The sequence below is a fragment of the Passer montanus genome, unplaced genomic scaffold, assembly GCF_014805655.1.
Source record: "Passer montanus isolate IOZ18808 unplaced genomic scaffold, ASM1480565v1 scaffold10, whole genome shotgun sequence".
NCBI lineage: Eukaryota > Metazoa > Chordata > Aves > Passeriformes > Passeridae > Passer > Passer montanus.
In genome coordinates, this window is record NW_024356505.1 from 8,708,589 (window position 1) to 8,728,565 (window position 19,977).

General features: G+C 37.6%; 1 protein-coding gene across 6 annotated transcripts in view; it reads left to right on the plus strand.

Moving 5' to 3' along the window:
- TBC1D5 (TBC1 domain family member 5) overlaps positions 1–19,977 on the plus strand; it is a 316,631-nt gene that overhangs the window by 149,215 nt on the left and 147,439 nt on the right. For all 6 annotated transcript variants that reach the window (XM_039703278.1, XM_039703288.1, XM_039703293.1 and 3 more), the window contains one exon: positions 6,607–6,673. In XM_039703278.1, the coding sequence (XP_039559212.1) occupies positions 6,607–6,673 (67 nt within the window). The remainder of the gene's footprint in view (positions 1–6,606; positions 6,674–19,977) is intronic.

The window sequence follows — 19,977 nt, forward strand, 5'->3', positions numbered from 1 at the left end:
GATGAATATCTATCTGTGGAGTAAACAGTACAAAGGAATTTTATGTTTGAAGAGTTGTGAACCTTGCTGTTAGAAAAAGCAAAGGAATCTCATGGTATTATATATAGTTTTAATGCATAGTAAAATGCTTATTGTATGTTGATTACCCCTTTATACTCACAATAAAGGACTGCAATCTGTTAAGCAATTTTTTTGTTGTTGTTTGTATTATATGACGAACACATTTTGACTAAAATTATTCTTCCATATTTGTATTGTCACTATTTTCGGGGGAATGTGGTTTGGAATTTGTAATAGTTTAGGGCCAGCATTTTGATATTATTGTGAAGAAGAAAAAATATCCATGCTTTATTGTTCTGGTTTTACTAGTTTCTGTATATTATATTAATATCATTTGAGAAAAAAAAATGTTTAAAGTTTTAAAAAAAGAACAGCTTAATTGTTTTACACCTGAAAGAACCAGTGCAGCTGCAAGAATTTTTTTGAGCAAACTAGAATTCCTGACTGATCTGTCATCTATAAAGTGTGCAAAGAAAAATAGGTAGCTGTCATTAAAATTACATTTCAGCTTTCAATAACCATTTAATGAGTAGCGTAATTATATAAGTATGGTACCTCAAGTACTTCACTCAATAATTAAAAATAATCTCATCTTTAAAGTGAAAGCGCTATAATTATTATTTGACTTAACCAGGACCACTGTTGTGATCTCCAGTGGCACCTCAGATTGTTCAAAGTGGTTTTGAAAGTATAAATTAAAATTGGATAAATCATTAAATTATTAAGCTTTAAATATGCTGAAAATTAATATAGCATGGAGTTTTGAAGTCATGTTATAAGAATTGACAACCTTAGACTGCAAGCATAGATTTGTGTTAAAATTTTACTTGTCTCTAATCATAAAACACTGCATTAATGATCGAGTGTTTATATCAACTTAAATTTCCACAATGTTAAATAAATTTTGTGTTTTAACAACATTTTAACCTTTGATTAGAATACAAAGAAAAACATTAAGCAGAGTGCAAACCAGTCAGCAGAAGGATCTGTCCCCATTATGACACTTGTAAGCAGGGAAATGCACAGTTTGGTTACCTCAGTAGGATCACTTTTATCACAAAATCCTAAACTGCCAGCCGTAAACCCCTTCCATACGTGACACAGGATTGGAAAATTGGTTTGCACTGTATAAATATATGTGTGGCCACATTCAGACATGCATGTGTGCATGTGTACATGCATGCAGAAATATGGATATATTTAAAGACAATTCCTCAGGATCAAAGTATATTTTCAAAAGGAAAAAAATTAGCTTGATTTTTCTTTTTTAATTAGGTGTGCAGCCATCAAGCAAAGCCGTGTCACTCAAGCTTCTCGTTCTTCATGGACTTGAGGCTGGTTAGGACAGTATCCCACCCCTTCTCCTTAAAAAGTCCAGTGCTAAATTTTTACATCTCACAGGAAATTGCTGTTTTCAAGACGTAGTGAGAGAGATGAGAGAGAAATGTCTGATCTCTACATCATTCTTCACATGCTTTTTTACTCTTGCTGAGCACATGCTTCAGCTCAGTGTTCATTGTGCCTGGAGCACACCCAGAGTGACTTCCCACCTGCGAATTGGGGCTTTGAAATGCTGTCCAGTTTCTTCCTATTACCTGAAGTGGAAACTGTGCGCTGCACCTTGAAAAAGCTCTTCTGTGAAAAAGTACCCTGTCAGCTGAGTCACCATCCCTGGAGGTATTTAAAATACATCTGTTTTTTTAAAGATGTGGCATCTGTGGGGACTTGGTTTAATGCTGAACTTGGCAATGCTGGGTTAGGGTTAGGCCTTGATGATTTTACAAATCTTTTTCATCCTAAATAGTTCTGTGATTCTTTCAGTGTAATAGGCTGTTAAAAATAAAAATACAAAAAAATAGTGTGAAAGTTTCAATCAGGTTTCTTGTTAAAATTTCTTCACATAGTTTTCAGATAATATTCAGGAAGTGAAGGCATCTTCCTTATTCTGGGCTCTCCAATTTTATGCTATGCCTATAATCTCAAATATGTCCTTGACAAGATAACAGTTACTGCAAGTGACAAGCCCATGTGTTCTGGGTGAATCTAGTACCCTAGCAAGTGTACAGTTTGCAAATCCTTCTCCATGCATCTCAGGAGTCTAAAGAAGCTACAATTTGAAATGTTCTTTTTTATTAGTTGGGGAAAGTGTCAATTTTGAGTTACACAACTTCTCTTGGAACAGCCTTCAGCTGTGTCTGGCAGTGTCAGGTCCCAGCTGCCCAAGTCCCAGCTCCCTTTAGCCCTTGGTGTCTGTGCACAAGAACAGACTTCACTGAAGTGAGGCAATTTCAGGAGAAAGTTCTCATTCTTAGGTGAGGGAGTTGCTACAGTTAAAGAAGGAGCAATCCAGGTAATTCTGTCTCTTTGGAAGGATACAGCCTTATTTTATTATTGTAATAAAGCCAGTAACTGCTCTAGTGCTGAAAGCCATACTTACTTTGATACAGGTGCTTGCTACAGTATTGCTCGTTTCCTTTCTCTTTTCCCTGAAAGTGTGACAGGATTTATTCTACCTTTTTTCCCGTAGCTTGTGCGTTTGAAGTTAGGAAAGCTTTTCACAAGGTCTGTGGTAGGGTTACTAGAGCATCCTCTGTCTCTTTAGCAAAACCCTTCTTCCGATAATTGAGTTTCAGAAGAAAATTAAAGATTAGCGTAATACTGAATCGATTTTTTAAAGGGGACCACGATATTTGTTACTAGCATCATAAATCTTATATTCATAGCTACATAGTATACATCCAAATTTTACCAGAAATTTGGGTCATTATCAATGAAGACAGAAGTAGTATATCTGTTCTACTGAGAGTTCACCATATTTTTCAGGAGGAGTAACTGGAACTTTCCTGAGGAGATGTGATCCAGGGCATGGATTCCCACAGCTTGACATCATTAGTTAGTGAAGCAGCAGTCTTATTTGTCCTCTTTATCACTAACTATGGAAACTTAATAGGATTTGCTAAAAAGCCTTTTGGATAAAACTAGGTAAAATTTAGGGAGTCTTCTGTTAAGAAAATGAATCTTTTGCTCTTTGCTTTAAGATTTTTATCACTTTCAATGAATGTCTTAGTAATCTTTCAAGGTGTCAAAACAGACATACCCATCTTAAAGGTGATAGAGCAAGGGAGCAATCACAGAAGGGTCTGTTCCACTATATCCTGGGTTTGAGAGCTTAATACACTTAGCCCTATCCATTTTTGGTAGCTGCTGCTAATGATATGATGAAGCAGCAAAAGCAGCTCACAAAAAAAGTGCCCAAACAGTAACTTGTATGGTTATGAGATTTATTAACAATGGATGTACAATTAAAAATGTGAAGGTATTTTGGCTATCATTGCATATCAACGCAGGAAATTATTGTCTTCAGAATAAAGCAAGCTAGACTTAGAGTAGTTTGTGAAGAACAGCTCAGTGGATACAGCAGACCCAGGATCCTACCAACTGTGGGGATCCTGGTGAAAGAGCAACTATTATCTTTGTTTTCTTTGAAAAGTCCTGTTCACTCTTCAAGCAGGACAAATGGTTTTGTTGAAAGATGGTGAAGTCCATGCATTTTTTTAGATGCTCTTAAAGTTCATTCTACAGAAAGTTGGAAGATTATGTTGCTATTCTTGAAAAGACATACTTTTTCAGTATATCAGCTTAGCATTGTGAATTAGGTGAATTTTTTTTCAATCTAACTAGTGGTAGGTGAATGCTTACTTTAAGTGTGAATGAAGTGCAGTAGTGCATTCAGGACCCATTTTGATGTGCTGTGTCCCTGTAGCACTTGCCCAGTATCACTGCACCTGGCGATATGGCTTTAACAGAGACTGAGCATAGTTCAGTCATTTCTCTGAATGCTCAGGATCAGATGTGGAGATGGGTAATATATGAAAAAGTGTATTACTGAAAATTGTCCCAATATGGGAGACTATTTTACAAGATATGAGGGGGAAAAAAATGAACAGATGGTTATTAATAATGGGAGGGTCGGCTTCTGGATGAAATATCTGGTGTTGTTAATTTAGTTAAATTTAGTAAACAAAAAGCAGATTGATTAAGTAGGATTTCCATTTTCAAAATAAATGGAGAGAGCTAATTAGTGAAATCAACTGGACTGAGTGATTTTAGACTAAGATGTAGTAGAGGTTTGGGATTTATTTTAGACAGAGGTGCAAAAGTTAATAAAAAACCCTGCATTCCAAATTAGATGAGAAAAGAAACACTTGGAAGTTTTATACCAAGGTGAATGTTTAGGTATTTTTTAAGGAATGTCTGGAATGAGCAAAGATCTTCAAAGAAACAGAAAAGCAGCTTCATCTGCAAGGAAGGCCACATCCTGGATATCAGAAAGTGTGGGTTTATAGAGACAATCAGCAAAAATTAAGTTGAGTCATTTCATAAGATGAGAATTTAAATATACAGGAAAATATTACTTGACTATGTAAAGGAGCTTGCTAAGAAAGAGAACTAGAACCATTCTGCAGTGTGAATGGACAAATGATACTAAATGTAATCCAGCTCTGGTCTGAAAAGGAAAACATTTAATTTTCAGTAAAAATAGAATTTCATGCAAAGGCCTGAAAATAAATCAATAAAATAGATGGGAGTGTTGGGTAGATACTGTAAATTAGCAGAGCTAAAAATCTGACTTGCAGACTTCAAGAATATTGACAAATGCTGCTGCATGGAACAATTTTTAGTACTTTAGTTCATGGCTGATGAATGGAAATATTATACCTGTACTTAGAATAACAGGGGAAAGAAAAGTGATAGCAAAGCACCTGCATGGACTAACCATTATCTGTGCAGGGCTCTAAAAAGATTTTTAAGAAAGAAATAAGAGAGAAAAGTGAAGCAAATGGCATAACTTTTATTGCAGAATTTTTGTTAAATGGGTTATTTTGGCCAGCTAACCTGCTTGCTTTTCAAACTATATGTTCAGGAAATACATTCAATCTGTCTGGATCTCAGTAAACCATCTGATGCAGTGCCACAGGAGATGCTGTGAAATAGAAAGGATTAGTGAAATGTAGTAATTCTGAGATGAATAGAGAAATGCAAATTTTAATGAAAGAATTCTTTTTAGTGGAGCTTGGGGTTGAACCAGTCTTATTCAATATTTTCATTTGTTGTCTTGACACAGAATGAGAGCTGATAGACTTATATTAAGTAAAGTTATTGGAAGGTAATATCTGGTGCCAGTGCAAATAGAGTATTCAGGCAGGACTGGTCCTTTCTGAAGAAAAGAGGACTGCAAACAGCATGACATTGTGTGAACTACAGTATTGCACTAGCAAGAATTTTTCGTGTAAACTGAAAACTTCATGAACAAAAAATTGAGAGTAAATGTGCAGGCATGTTTGGTTAAGGATGGCTGTGAAACTGCAGGATGGAGTGGTACAAATGTCATCTGTATCGAGCAAGATTTGTTTGATAGTGAAGAAAACCACTGTCCAAATTACCAATTCTGAACTTTTAGTATGCTGTCTACAGCTCCTGTCCCTCCTTTTCCATGTGCAAGAAGGACTGAGTTAAAGAACATAGGGAATATGAAGCCTCATTTAGAAAAAAAGACTGCAAGAACTTGATTTCAGTCAGAAGAACAGAGAACAGAGTTGTGCAGTGCTACCTGTGAATTAACTAAAGGGGCACATAGGGACATAGAAGAATTATCATGCTAAATGACGGTGCAAGAATAAACAGTATAAAACAGGACAGGAATAAATTTGCATTGAAAAATACATTACTCCTAGCTTTTAGCAGTCTTGCAATGGACATAAGTTATAGAAGGAAAATTTTCTTGTAATGCTTGATTTCTAGCAGCATCACTGTTCTTTCTATGTATCGCCAGCCCACAGAATGTAAAATAAGATGTTTGGCAGATGTCTTAATAGGTACATTCAAGGAAGTTTATGCAAGAATAAACAGTATAAAACAGGACAAGAATAAATTTGCATTGAAAAATGCTTTTAGCAGTCTTGCAATGGACATAAGTTATAGAAGGAAAATTTTCTTGTAATGCTTGATTTCTAGCAGCATCACTGTTCTTTCTATGTATCGCCAGCCCACAGAATGTAAAATAAGATGTTTGGCAGATGTCTTAATAGGTACTTTCAAGGAAGTTTGAAACTTATGCTATGACCAAAAAAAAAAACCCTGCCATCACAAAGTAAGCCCAGAATTTTTCACAAAATAGTTGAACTTTTACTTTTTTTTACTCAGTGTTGGTAAAATCAAGCTCTTCTACTTACATGGTACACTTCTGTAACCCTATACTAGTTAAATTGAGTTTAATAATTTGAGAAGGGCCTCAATCAAAACTTTAAGTGAAATTAAATATCAGATTTTTCAGGATTCAGATTCCAGTTTGAACTTGGAGGCTAGTTAAGATGGCTGTAAGAATTTGGAGAGGTAAAGTTGATATTTGTCTGTGTAAGTTTTTGGTTAGTTTTATTGTGACTGAAGTTACCATAGATGGTAAAATCAGTTGCAATTCTCATCCATATTGTGTTCATATCAGAGTTTGTCTTACAACAAAGGTGTTTTCTCTTATTTTTGTATTAGGAGGATCAAATGAAAACGGGAGCACACCCTCCACCTCAGATTCAGATGGAACTTTTATTTCTTACAGGTTGGTAATTTTTTACATTTATTTTCTAATTTTGAAAGGTTGATTATAATAAGCATAATCTATTTAATGCAAAATAATAGGTCCTATACTTTAGGAGGATTGTGGAATCTAAACTGAAACAGTGAACGAAAGAACACGAAATGTTTAATTAAGTACTAATGTGAAAATTTGGTTTCTAGATTATTGGGTTTTTTCAAAAGTTGTTCAAAACGCTTAACTGATTAAAGTACAATATATTTGAAAGCCTAAACATTTTAAGGTTGTTTTTTGTGGGTTTTTTCCCTCCAAATTATTCAATAAAGTAAACTCACGGCAACTAAGCTAAATGTTGAAATATTCAACTCAACAGTGATCACCTTTCTGATCTTCTCCAAAGTAACTGGATTTATGGACCACGTGAAATTCTATTGCCTCATTATTTCATGTCAAAAACCAAAGCCAAGATTAGTTAAATTTGAGATTGACAGGAAAATAATAATTCAATTTTGTCGGCAGTAAACACCAGTTAAAGAAACTTTTTTTCAGCAATGTCATTGAGTTTGAATCTTGCTTGGGTACATACCAGAGGGTGTCTTGTGCTTGAAAGCACAGAAAGCTAATCAGCAGGTGTATACTTTCATCTTTCACCCTGCAAAATACTGACTCTGCTACAAAAAAATCTTCTTCCTTGTGACTAGTAAATTAATAGTATGATTTGTGCTAACCAGAAGGGTTGCATTTGATTTTCATGTTTAAGTATGGTAAAACAAAACATGCTTACCACATGATTATTTTTGAATCATTTAGTGGACTCTGTTGCTTGACATTTTTTTCATTTTTGGTTTGTGCCCTGCTGGAATCTCTACTTCAAAGAGGTGCAGTCAGGCAGGAGGAACCTGCCTGCTCACCTTGTCCTGGTTGCAGCCGGCTGGGTGTGGAATGTTGCACCGTGGTGCAGGCAGTGAGCTGTGCTGGTCACAGGGAGCCTCGGGCGTGGGGTGGCAGGGAGGGACACAGTGCTGGAGAACCTGTTACAGACTGGAGACAGAGCCATTGCCAAGGAGAGCAAGGAGCAAGCAGCCTGGTCTTGAGGATGTTGAAAAAAATGACGTTTTGTAAGGACCTAGAGGGAACAGCAAAGAGCTGGCTGCGATTCAAACACCCAGAGGAAGTTTCTGGACTAAGAGCAAGGTTGGAACAAAGGGTGTGTCTGCAGGGATGGGTGGGTTGATTTAGGTATCTTCACAATTTTATTTATCCTAATAAGTCAACTCTAATGAGACCTACTTTGTGATGAGGTAAAACTCTTCTAGGGTAGTTAGCATATTCACTTTGATAAAATATATTAGAAGATCCATTTTAGGGTTCTGCATGACTCTTTTTCTTGTCAAATTCAAGTTTTCTGCATGCAACATACTGTCTAAGTTAAAAGAAGGGCCAAAAAATACCAGCCAGGATAGTCTTCATGCTTATTAGGTAAGAAGCATATGTAAATAGGGACCACAAACCAGTCTCTCAAAAATAGGCAAGATAGAATTTAACCAGACCAGCAAAAGAAAGTTGAGAGCTCTCTCTGCCATTAAAGACAGCCAACTTATTCCTGAAAATCATCAGCTTAAGAGCACCGGCTGTTGTACCTGTCCAGTGGCAACACTTAAAGAAGAAGCAGCCAGCATTAGCTAGACTCTGGTTCCATGAGAGTGTGAGCTGTGGAGCTGGGCTCTGAGCCCTTCTTGTCACCCCTGCTCCACGCAGGCAGTAGCACTCATCTCTCAGGGAGCTAGTCCAGGGAGCTAACCCTGCCCAACCTGTTCATTCTTCCGTGGGAGAGCTTTCTGATGACTTCCTCCTGCCAAAGCTTCCCATGGTATCAGTGCCAGTGCAGGGAATGTAACCAGTGGGAGGACAGAGCATGGTACCTTCTACTTGAATCAGCCTAATGCTTTAGTGACTCTTTAATGCTCCACAGATTAAGCGGAGGTTAAAGCTGGTCTTTGTATCTATATATTCCTTAGTCCAAAGTGCATATAATAAATATTATGTTGGCTACAGGTCCTACTGAATAATACTCATATTCTGTCAAAGAGAATTGCAGCCCGACTTAGAAAACTGAAGTAAATAGCCTTTTAAGAGGGATCCCATATTTCATTGCCAAAATATTATTGATATAATTAAAGGCAAAATAGTAGAAAATATACATATGTGTGTATGTAGTTCAGGGAGGTGTGTATGTATACATATATAGAAAAAAGTAACCTCTGACTTCTCATAGTTGGCAAGCTATCATCGTTATTTAGTACTAGTGCTTGAGATGTGAAATGTGTATTTGTTTCTCAGTGGCAAGTAATTCCTATGATCTAGTGAGACTGGCTATAAATTTGATGGTTGGGTTGGATATTGTTTTGATGGTTATAGTTCTGGACTGCAGGTTAAGTAAAACTGAACATCTAACACTGTATGAAAGACAAAAAGTGACTCCTAAACTATCTTGAAAGGTAATGATGGTAAATGGCTGTTATTTCTTTAAAGACTTTAGAAATTTTAACCTACTTTAGGACACTGCCAAGGATTATTGTTTTAGTAATTTGGTAAAGTTAATGATAGCCTTGTTTACCCAATGCAGTCTATCATCTTTTAAAAAGACCAGCTAATGAATTTTTGCCCTAAAAGAGGCAAAGGCATCTTTGAATCATGGTAGATACCATATGTATGCAGAAGGTTAATACATGAAAAATTATAATGAAAATTTTTGTTGAAACAAAAGTTGCTTAGTATTTTGTCAGTAATAGGCCTTTACAATTTAATTAGAAGAGCTTACTCCAAAAAATATTTGAATATTAATAAGTTTTGTTATTAAAGTGCTCTTAAAAACATTGTTTTTACCACAATATAAAAAATAAATCCCAGGAGAAGTTGCTTGATTCCCACATTTTCTGTTTTAAAGGACAGTTTGACATTATGCAGTACAAGACTCCAAGTGTATGTGTTAATAAAGGATGACATATCATTATTCTTTAATATATTTAAGATGCTCCAGAACTATTTGTATGGTTTTATTTTTAATATGAAGGTGTCACCTTAGAGTTTGTGACTCTTGCTTGTGTTGATCACAGCACAGATGTAGTGCTGCATGTGTTCAGATAGTGAGCATTTCCCTTTAGGTCATAAAGTTTGTAAGTAATATAAGTGAAAAGCACATGTGACTGGCATTTATTTCTAAATATTGTTTGAGTTTGTGAATGCATCCTGTCAGGTCACAGAGAATTCTCAGCTGGTCCTTATGCTCTGATGGAAGTACTCTTTGTGTACTTGGGAAGGAGCTTTACTAATAAGAAATAATTAAAATTATTTCCTAGAAGCATGTCATCAAAATTAGAAGTTCACTATTAGAAACATTTGAACAAGGATTTAGACATAAAATAACTTTCAATAATTTACGGAAAATACTTCAGCTCTGCTCTACTGTATTATTTTACTGTTATAGTTAAAGCATTTTTTGGATGTCCAAATGGGCTGGACTTCACCAAAAGGAAAAGGAAAATAGATGTGGGTCTTTAGTTTCAGTATCTGCAATGCAGTGCCACTGGAAAGTGGAAATACTGTCTTTCTCCTCCCTTCCCAAGGGCAGCTGACCTTCTCCTCGCCAAAGAGGTGAACCCCTTGCCAGCACATATGACTACAGACTATTACATTAATCTGTTTAGCCTCAGTACCAGCTGCTTGCATGTTTTTAATTATCTTATTAGATGGTATAACAGTGACCTATGAAATAAAATGAAGGTGAGTATTTTTTAACTTTATTTTACAGGCTATTTTTCTAAATATATTTTAATGACCTAATTATGACTTTTAGGGAGAGCCATTGATGCAGACATTCAATTTGGCTTATAGAATCTAACATCTCAAGGACACTTATTTTCTTTCAAGGTGGATTCATACATTAATACTGCTTCTAATAAATATATAGCCTAAAAAAGCTCACTTTTCATACTTGTGTATGAACTTACTTTATGATTCAGAGACCCATGACTGCTATGTTGGATAATTTCTTAATACATCTTTGCACATATATATAAGTTTAATTCTTACCCCATGTATCAAGATAAAGTTCTTTCCTCTGTGGCTTAAATTCCATGACAAATGGTGATTGCCCAGAGCTGTGGGTTGTGTAGACAAGGTGTATTCCTTCTTCTGCTCATATTTCAAATAGGTAGAGGATCTAGTATAAGAAAGACTTTTGTATTCCATTTTCTCCCCCTGACTTCTTACAGATTCTGCTTACCAGATGTTTCCTTCCTTGATGCAAAAAGGCAATGTGGTCCTGCTGGCTGAGGCGTTTCTTGTGTGCCAGCCAACTGCGGGCACTGAGCGTGCAGAAGAAAGACGGCAAGGGGTGCAAGCTGTTCCTCCTTGCCTCTTCCCGCTTCCAAAATGGTGCTGAAACCAGTTGGGTTGCCCTGTGGCTTTTGTTGGCAGTTGAGCCAGAAGTGGCTACATAGCCTCTTTCCTTACGTTTTAAACATCCTGTGAAGATGTGTGCAACTTACACACTTCCACCTTATGGAAAACTTTGTCTTAGTCTATTAGGAAGCAGCCCTTTTCCATCTACACAAGCCTAGCTAGTCTTGTTCATTGTACTTTATTGTTTCAATTTTAAGCCACTCCTGTGCAATTATGGTCTTATTTTTCCTGATTTTGTTCACTGTATGTCCACACATAATCAAGAGATGCAAAGAACAAGCTTGTTTCTGTGGGCTTTTCCGTTATTTTGAAATAAGAAATATTGGATACAGAAGGCAATGCAGTGAAATTGTCACTGCCACTCCACAGTGCAAGGAGAATTCACTGCACTTGCATCCTTTCTCTCTTTCCACAAGGAACTAGTAAAACTGGCATCCATGTTTATTTTGTCTTATCCTAAACCATTTGCTAGACGCTGTTCTAGTTGATGCCATTTATGTGCAAAGAGGCCTTTTCAGTGTGAGTTAATTTTGTCTGGGAGCATGTAAACTCTCTCCTTGATTCTTCTGAAAGATCATGTTCATAATGTGCTAAGAATCTTTCTCTGGCTGTGGTGGTCTGTGCCAGTACTCTCATTTTGTCAGTGTTTGTGGTGCTGCTAGGAATTCCATCTTGCAAATCTCCTTTTTCCAGCAAGAGAAAGTGACTGTTTGCACTGATCACAGGTTTCCTCCAACAGGTTCTTTTTACTCCAGAACTTGGAAGATCACTGTTATACCTGTTAAAAGCTTAGAAGATTTCTTATTTTCTCTGAATTCTTTAAAATTGCTTTCCTTTTTTTTTTTTTTCTTTTAAGGAGACTTACATTATTTCCATCTCTTTCTTTTCAAATTTGTATTATTTACTTCTTCCTTCCATAGTTGATCCTTGCTGCATTCCTTACCTGGTGTTCTAAGGAATTGGTGAATGATATCATAAGACAAGGAAGAATAAATTGTGATTAAGGAACTGAAAACCTCTATTCAGTATACTTTTTCTAAGATACAAACATTTCAACATATATATTTTGGATTTTTTTCACTTTCTCAGTGAAAATTATATTACTTTCTAAAGACATAGAAATAGTAATATGGACTTGCTTTCTGGTTTAATGCAATGTAATAGGGAAAAGCAAATTTAAAACATTTCGTTAAAGCTTGAGATGGTTTTGACAGAGAATCAGAAAGGAAAGGATTGAGTTACCAACATCTTTTGTTGGTAGAATGATTTTTTATGGATTGGCTGCAAGAAGGAAAGACTTAGATTGTAAAGAGAGACCATGGAAGAGAGAATGATAATTTATAAAATCCATGGAAAGCAAGTGAAAATTTTAGTTCACTCTTAATTTATTCTGTTGTACTTGAAAATCAGCATATATACCACTGACACCACAATCAACTGATGCCATGTTTTCCCTTACTAATGGCTTTCATTATGATTTTCTTTTACTTTTTCACTCTCAATAACCTTCACAGCAGTTGGGAGATGTGACTGGGGACAGGGGGGAATTTTCAAGAAGGCTAAGAAGCAGGATGCAGGGAAATGGGCCAGTTAGCCACACCTTGGCCCCAGGGAAGATGGAGAAGCAGGTGGTATACTGGGGGCTGGAAAAAGGACCTGGGAGTCCTGGTAGGCATCAAATTGAACGTGAGTCACCAGTGCTCCCTTGCAGCAAAGAAAGCTAATAGCAGGCTGGGATGCATTAGGAGCAGTGCTGCCAGCAGATCAGAGTTGGTAATCCTTCCCCTGTAATCCATACCTGGAATGCTGTGTCCAGTGCTGGGCTCCCCTTTACAAGAAAGAGGTGGGCATACTGGAGAGTGCCCAGAAAAGGGCTGCTAAGATGGCGAAGGAAATGGAGCAGCTCTTCTGTGAGGAAAGACTGAGAGAGGTGGGAATGTTCAACCTGGAAAAGAGAAGGCTCAGGGCATCTTTTTGATGTCTGTGAGTATCTAAGTGAAAGATAGAAGAGACACAGAGACAAGCCTCTTTCCAGTGACAAACAGCAACAAGATCAGAGCTAATGGCCACAAAGAGAAGTACACGAGGTTCCATCTGAATATCAGGAGACACTATTACATCTGGTTTTTAGTTGGATGATTTGTAAAGCTGTAGCTTTTAACTTCTGTTGTGTCCTACAGGAAGCTCTTACCTTTTCTCTTCCTTAGTGAATGCATGTTTGTATAACAAGGCTGCCTGCTTGTGAACACACCCAACTCACAGAGCTCTGCCTAGCTGTGAGTATGAGCAGAAGAGTAAAACAGCAGAAGGTGTAGAACTCTGTAGCCAGAAGTAGCAAGTAAATGTTCTTCATATACATGCAAAGGATTTCAAAGGTAGTGGGGGATTTAAACTAGAAAGCTTTGACCCTGCAACTGTCAAACTCAGTTACAATACAAAAGCAAAAATAGTTGAACATAATATCTACATTTTGTCTCACCATTGTGAAAATGTATGCAGAAAGTAATGAGTAGAGGGAAATGTGCTGCTGAAATTTAGTCTTCAAAATGGCTGTAACAAGTATTCTTCTATAAAAGCTGAACTGATAAAGGGTTGGAAATTATGTGCTTTCCAAAGGCCAAACTTGGCTCTTTGGCTGAGAACCACCAAGGCAAAGTGGACAGTTTGGAATATGGAGAAAGGTATCTGGGGGTTCTGCGTCAGACCTAGTGCTATGAGGAAGGGTGCTGGCAGAGCATCCTGCTGCCAGTGCAGCCTTATTTCAGTCCCTAAGCTGTGCTGCACACACACTGGTAGCTTAAAGAGCATAGCTAACTAATAACTTTATTTGCTGGAGTGTTTGCCTTAAGAAAGTGATTTTACCTTTCTTCACACAAACCTTTTTAACTGTATGTCAGCCAAAAGTAGATGAAACCTGAACTGTTTAGAAAAATCTGCCCTTTGAATGTTCAGCCTCCCAGCAACACAGCCATGCATATTTACACTTACATGGCTGTTAGCTCTGCCACGTATCCTGAGGCAGGACTTTGAGAAACAGAGGAAAATACATGTATTTTCCAAGCAGACTGATAAGCCTTCACATTAAAGCTGTCAAATGGATTTTCAGGGTAGCAAATAGAAATCTGTGTGTTTCAGAAATATTTTTTAGAAACTCTACTTCTTATTACTTGATACTACCTTTCAATTGGTTTTTTTTCCTCTGTTTTTATAGAATTAACTCTCTCTTTATTACATTCCTGAAAGTTGCCTCACTTTTTTCTCAACTGTTGATTTTACAACATAATAAATAATACAAACTATGCGTATTTCTTGGATTTATGCAGTATGTTTGAAGGAATTGTTACCTCTATTTAAATATTTAAATATAGATACTTGATGTTTCTATCAATAAAGATCTCATATTGCAAAACATATGACACAATAATTTGAGAACTGGTTTTCTTTCTGATGGCCTGTTCAGAAGCCTGTTGCTTCATTGAGTGCCCCTGAGGAGCCGAGTTTGGATCTCAGTATTTTAAAAAGCACATTCTGAGGATGAAAGCCAGTATAAAATGTGAAATCAGCTTTTCTAGAAGCACACATGCCATTGTTTTAAGATGATTTTGCCAATAATAGCAGCGCTGCTCAAGAATTTTCTTTGGATCTCTCTGAGGTTATCCATTTTATCCTTTGATATTGGTCTAGAGGATGGAATAAGCTTGAGATTTAGATTGAAATCCTAAATATGTAAGCAAATGTTTCAGTAGTAGAGCAGTATTCTTCCACAGACTGAGGAATAGCCTCTGTTATCTAAATGTTGTTGTAAATATCAAATTGGTCTTGTTTCTGCAAGAACTCAAAAACAAGTATTTCAAAACTTGGCATGAAATATTTTAAAAATGCGTGAGGCAAAATAATGATACACACTATCTGATGACCCAGTAGATGCTGGTTTCTTTGTTAACTGCAGTTTCACCTGAACATGAATTATGGACAGTAATATTTACCTGGTAGATCTGAGCCCCCGCAGTCCCAGAACTGAATCTTTTGCCCTTTCTCAGGGACATAGATTGTAGTTCCATGTGGTTCTTCACATTTTTGCATTTTCTGGGTTTTAGTGTCTTCCACAGAGTTTTGGTGTTGTCTGAACATGATGGTACAAAAATACTGCTAACACTAGTTTTAGACTTTGGCAGGATCTGCATTCATGCATTTCCCCAGCTAAATCCTGTAAATCAGTAAATGCAGAAGCAGCAGTTATTGCTGTCTGTGCTATACCAGTCTCCCTCAACAGTATTTCTTCCTCTTCTGAACAGAGTATGTATTTTGTAAGGAGCCATAATGGGCTACCATTGCATCCTTCTGCATATCTATGCTTGATATATTGGTTTTACCACTATGCTAGAGATTGAAATTTAGCAGCAGAGCCAGAGGCAGTTGTTCTACTTCTGCCTGTCAGTGGAGGAAAGTCTTTGTTACCTCTCCCCAACATGCACAAGCTCAATGTTGCCTCAGTAAAGCTCTTGGAACTATTTGAATTTCAGAGTTATTTCCTAGGCATATTGTTAAATTATCAATGTCTTGCATTCTGAAGAGTTTATGGTTGCTCATTCCTCTACACCTGAGCAATTGTGGGATTCCAGTAACTTTTATTAAGATATTAGACCTTAGAGATTCACATTCCTTTTCAGGAATGCTATCTAAGTGCATGCAGAATTTTACTTAGACTTTCTGATGTAAAGTCCTGCTTGTTGTGATCTCTGCTAACAGTCAACTGAGAGGAACATTTCGGTTCCAAACTTCAGGCTTCTGTGTTTGAAAATCTGATTTTTGTAATTGCCTTAACAAGAATCATATCCATAAATCGTATCCTGTAGAAGAGAAAGAAAAATAGACTTCTATATATGGTTTGCTCAGAGGTCAACCTCCTAAGAAAGAGATTGTGTGTCTTAGAGCAGACCCCAGTATACAATTCTTTGGCAGAGAAATTTAAACTCTTGTGGTTATGACAAGTGCATGTTTTAAAAGATGGAAAGGAACAGATGAGAACTATGAACAATTCCTGCAGAATTAAACCCTTCATTGATTTGCCTGCTTTTTCTTTCATACATATTGAGCACTTTTCCCACTTTGAAGTAATGCAACTCTCCCTGATTCATGCCAGTAGATATTTTACATTGGACAGCAGTGATAACGCATATGAAATTAAGTTTCTTAAAGAACTATTACTCCAATAATTTCTTTCTCATTCAGGTCTGCACTGGTTTGGCACAGCCTGGTTATTGGTAGCAGGGGGGTCACAAAGGTGGCTTCTGTGAGAAACTGCTGGAAGCTCCCACCATGTCCAGCAGAGCCAGTCCCTGATGGCTCTGAAGATGAGCATGCTGCTGGCCAAGGCTGGGCCAGTTAGAGATGTTGGCAATGCCTCTGTGATGACATATTTAAGAAGAAAATCAAAGTGGCACATGCACAGTTTTTCTTAGAGAGGAGAAGGACATGAGAACATGTAAGAGAAAACAACATGGAGACACCAAGGTCAGTGGAGAAGGAAGGGCAGGAGGTGTTCCAGGCACCAGAGCTGAGATTCCTGTGCAGAATATGGTAAAGACTGTGGTGAAGCAGCCATGCCCCTGCAGACCCTGGCAATCCATGAGGGATGCAGGGATCCACCTGCCTGTGGGGGAGATGCCTGCACCAGAACGGGTGGATTCCTGCAAGAGGATGTGATCCAGTGGGAGACCAGGTGGAGGGAGGGAGCCCCTACTTCCAGGCTGGAACAGCCTGTCCTTGGAGGACTGCAACCCATGGAAAGAGTGACCCATGTTGCAGCAGTTTTGGGAGGACTTTGTGGGAGGGACTCATGTTTGCAGCAAATGTAGTTTGGCTGCTGCTCATGAGTGTGGATCCATGCCAGAGGAGTTTACAGAGAACTGTCTCCCATGGGAGGGACACCATGGCCTCACAGGGGAAGGACTCCTCTCCCTGAACAGCAGAAGAAAACCTTGGATGACAAACAGACCAAATCCCCATGCCCTGTCTCTGTGCTGCTGGTGCAAAGGAATGAGAGATTGGGGGGAAAAAAGGTGTTTTAAGGGCTTCTTTTACTTCTCATTATCCTCCTCTGACTCTGTTAGTAGTAAATTCACTTGGCAGCTTTAGGTTGAGGCTGTTTTGCTCTTGAAGTGTTTTCTCCCAGTCCATATCTCAACCAATTTTTTTCTTTCCTCTGCCCAGCTGTGGCATGGGAGGTTGATGGAGCAGCTTTGGTGGGTGGCTGGCATTGGGCCAGTGTCAAACAAGGTTTTATATTATATGTATTTATTATTACTGTGAAGACTTTACAACATGCACAATAGTTCATTAGACAGGATACTCAAGAATCTAAAATGAAAAATATTTACAAAATAATAAGAAAACATTAACATTGACATTTGCCTTTAATTGTACAGTCTACAGGTGGTGTAACATAGGATCATACATTTAATTTTCTAGTTTGATTAAAAGTAAATGCATGTGATTATTCATAGTTTAGATGGTTTCTATTAGCTCTTTGAAGTCCTTCACTGAAGTGAAGCAAATGGAATATGGTAGACTTGAGTTCCAATCTTCATTGCTAATTTCATGTTGACCGGTGGGTTTTCTGCAGTCCTGGGTTAACAAGGCTCTTAGATATTATTTTACATAGTAGGGCTATATAATTTTAAATGTTATCTTTTTAGAATTGATTGCTTGTTCATATTAAACAGTGTCACCACTATTAAAAGTCTCTAGAATTGTAAAGCCTAATTTATTAGCCTTCATTCCAAATACTTGAGAAATGAATTTGTGAATGCTGTTCAGAAAGGATTTTAAATATCATTCAGCTCTACTAAAACCGACGCAGATTCCAGCTTCCAAGTAATTTCTTTTTCAGTTGCTTATAACTTTTTTTGTGATCCTAGCAGCCAAGGGGGAATGCAGAGGAGATACAATCTTGCCAAATTTCTTTTGGCGGTTTTAAAAGTAATTTGGTTCAAAACGTGTTTGGAATTGCATTACATTTTTTTTTTTAAGGCATAATATCTGCACTAATACAATTTCAGAAGTGTTGAAATTACTTTCTTACTGTGTAGCAATCACTTCCAGCAGCTGGTGAGAAAAATAACCTGAAGAGTTTCTTTCCTCTCTGTTCTTTCTTTTCACAGTTGCACTGGTTGAAACCTTTTGCTAACTCAGCTGACACACTGGCATTTTCAAAGACATTGTGGGAATGTCATCCACTTGCAGAACAATGTGAATAAGCTTCAGAGTCTGACCTGTTGTGTGCACAGGGGAATGTGGCACTCTTGAAACATAGCTACCTTAGGGAGGCAGCTTGGCAGGAGTTATAATGGCCAATGATGCTACAAAATTTACAATGGCAAATGAAGAATATTATATGTGATAGAAACAGGAGGGTTATTTAGATAACCATAATATACTGTAGTTACTGAAGTATAAGTGGCTGTGAAAGAAAGGCCCAGATTTTCCTCAAGCTGTGTCTGCTGTATACCATACGTTGTATTTAAAGGAGACAGAATCACAGTAAACAATCGTAGGCAGCTCCCTGCAGAAGGTGAGGATGTGTGGGAGACATGGAGACAAAAATGACCAGATAGTCTTTCTGACTTGGAGACTGGGGATTTGAGAGGAATGAAGGAAGCTGCTCCATACCATTGGAATGACTTGCTGCTCTTTTGGTCACCTGGGGGTACTGCCACTTGGGATAAGCTAAAGGCAGCCCTAAACCCTGCAGTCTAACACTGCTCTAAGCATCTTTGCTCTTATCTAGAATACCTTCTGTTTTCAAAGTAATTAATAATCAAGACCCAGAAGTAAAGACTTTTTTTTTTTTTTTTTAAGAATATGGTCCTAGCTGAAAGGTGGTGCATTCACAAACACAGGACTTCTGGTCTCAGCATGAATCATGAGCTTGCTCCTGTTACAGAGCAAGACGACCATAATTTCCTGGCTTGCCAAGTCCATTCCTCTGCAGTACTCAGCAGCTATATTTTACAATTCTGTTTAAAAAAACTCACTCTCCCAACTCAGCTTAAAAGGCTGAAAACTATCTAACTTCATCTTGCATATATTTAGGGCAATTTGCAAAACCAGAGTTTGCTGGTATTTAGTATAACCCACTCTGTGACCCTCCTTAGCAGAGTAAATGTGGTGAGATCTTAGCCTGGAGTCATAATAGTAGTTTCCCTCTTCCTGATTTCATTTGGTCTCCCAGGGAGAAATAATAGTCTCCCATGTGACAGGGGAAGGAGGAGATGTTCACCTTAAGGACATGCATTGAAAATAAATCTGAAACACATTTCCTTGCACATAACCCAGCTCCTTACCTTGAAATTGCCCTTTGTATTTTGAAGTGGCTGCAGAAAGTCTGTGAGCAAGTTGTGGGCTACTAAGAATATCAGATGGCTTCAGCTGTTCTTGAGATTCATTTCAGTAGAAGTTGCAGGAAATATAGGTTTAATTCTTTTATTCAAACTCAGTAGATGGTTTGGGACAATTAATTTCCAATTGTTTCCCAGTAGAGCAGATTTACTTGTATATTAATGAGGCACAGGTGTTAGGCCCCTGGTGCCTGCATGCCTGGGAGGCATATTTAGGTTGTTTATCTAGTCAGCCATAGGTACTGCAAGGTACTCAAGCTTGCCTTTAACAGTTTATACAGTGAGGCTTTTTAATTTTTTGATGTTTTTTTAAATTTCCTAGCACCTGTTAAAATTTTAAAACTGATCATGTAGAAAGAAGTAGGAGTGATTTCAATAGTAAATAGCACTAAATGTTAAAGAAAGTCATCTTCTATGATGCTTAACTGCCCAGCTTGACATTAAGAAGAAAAGAAGGTTCATTTA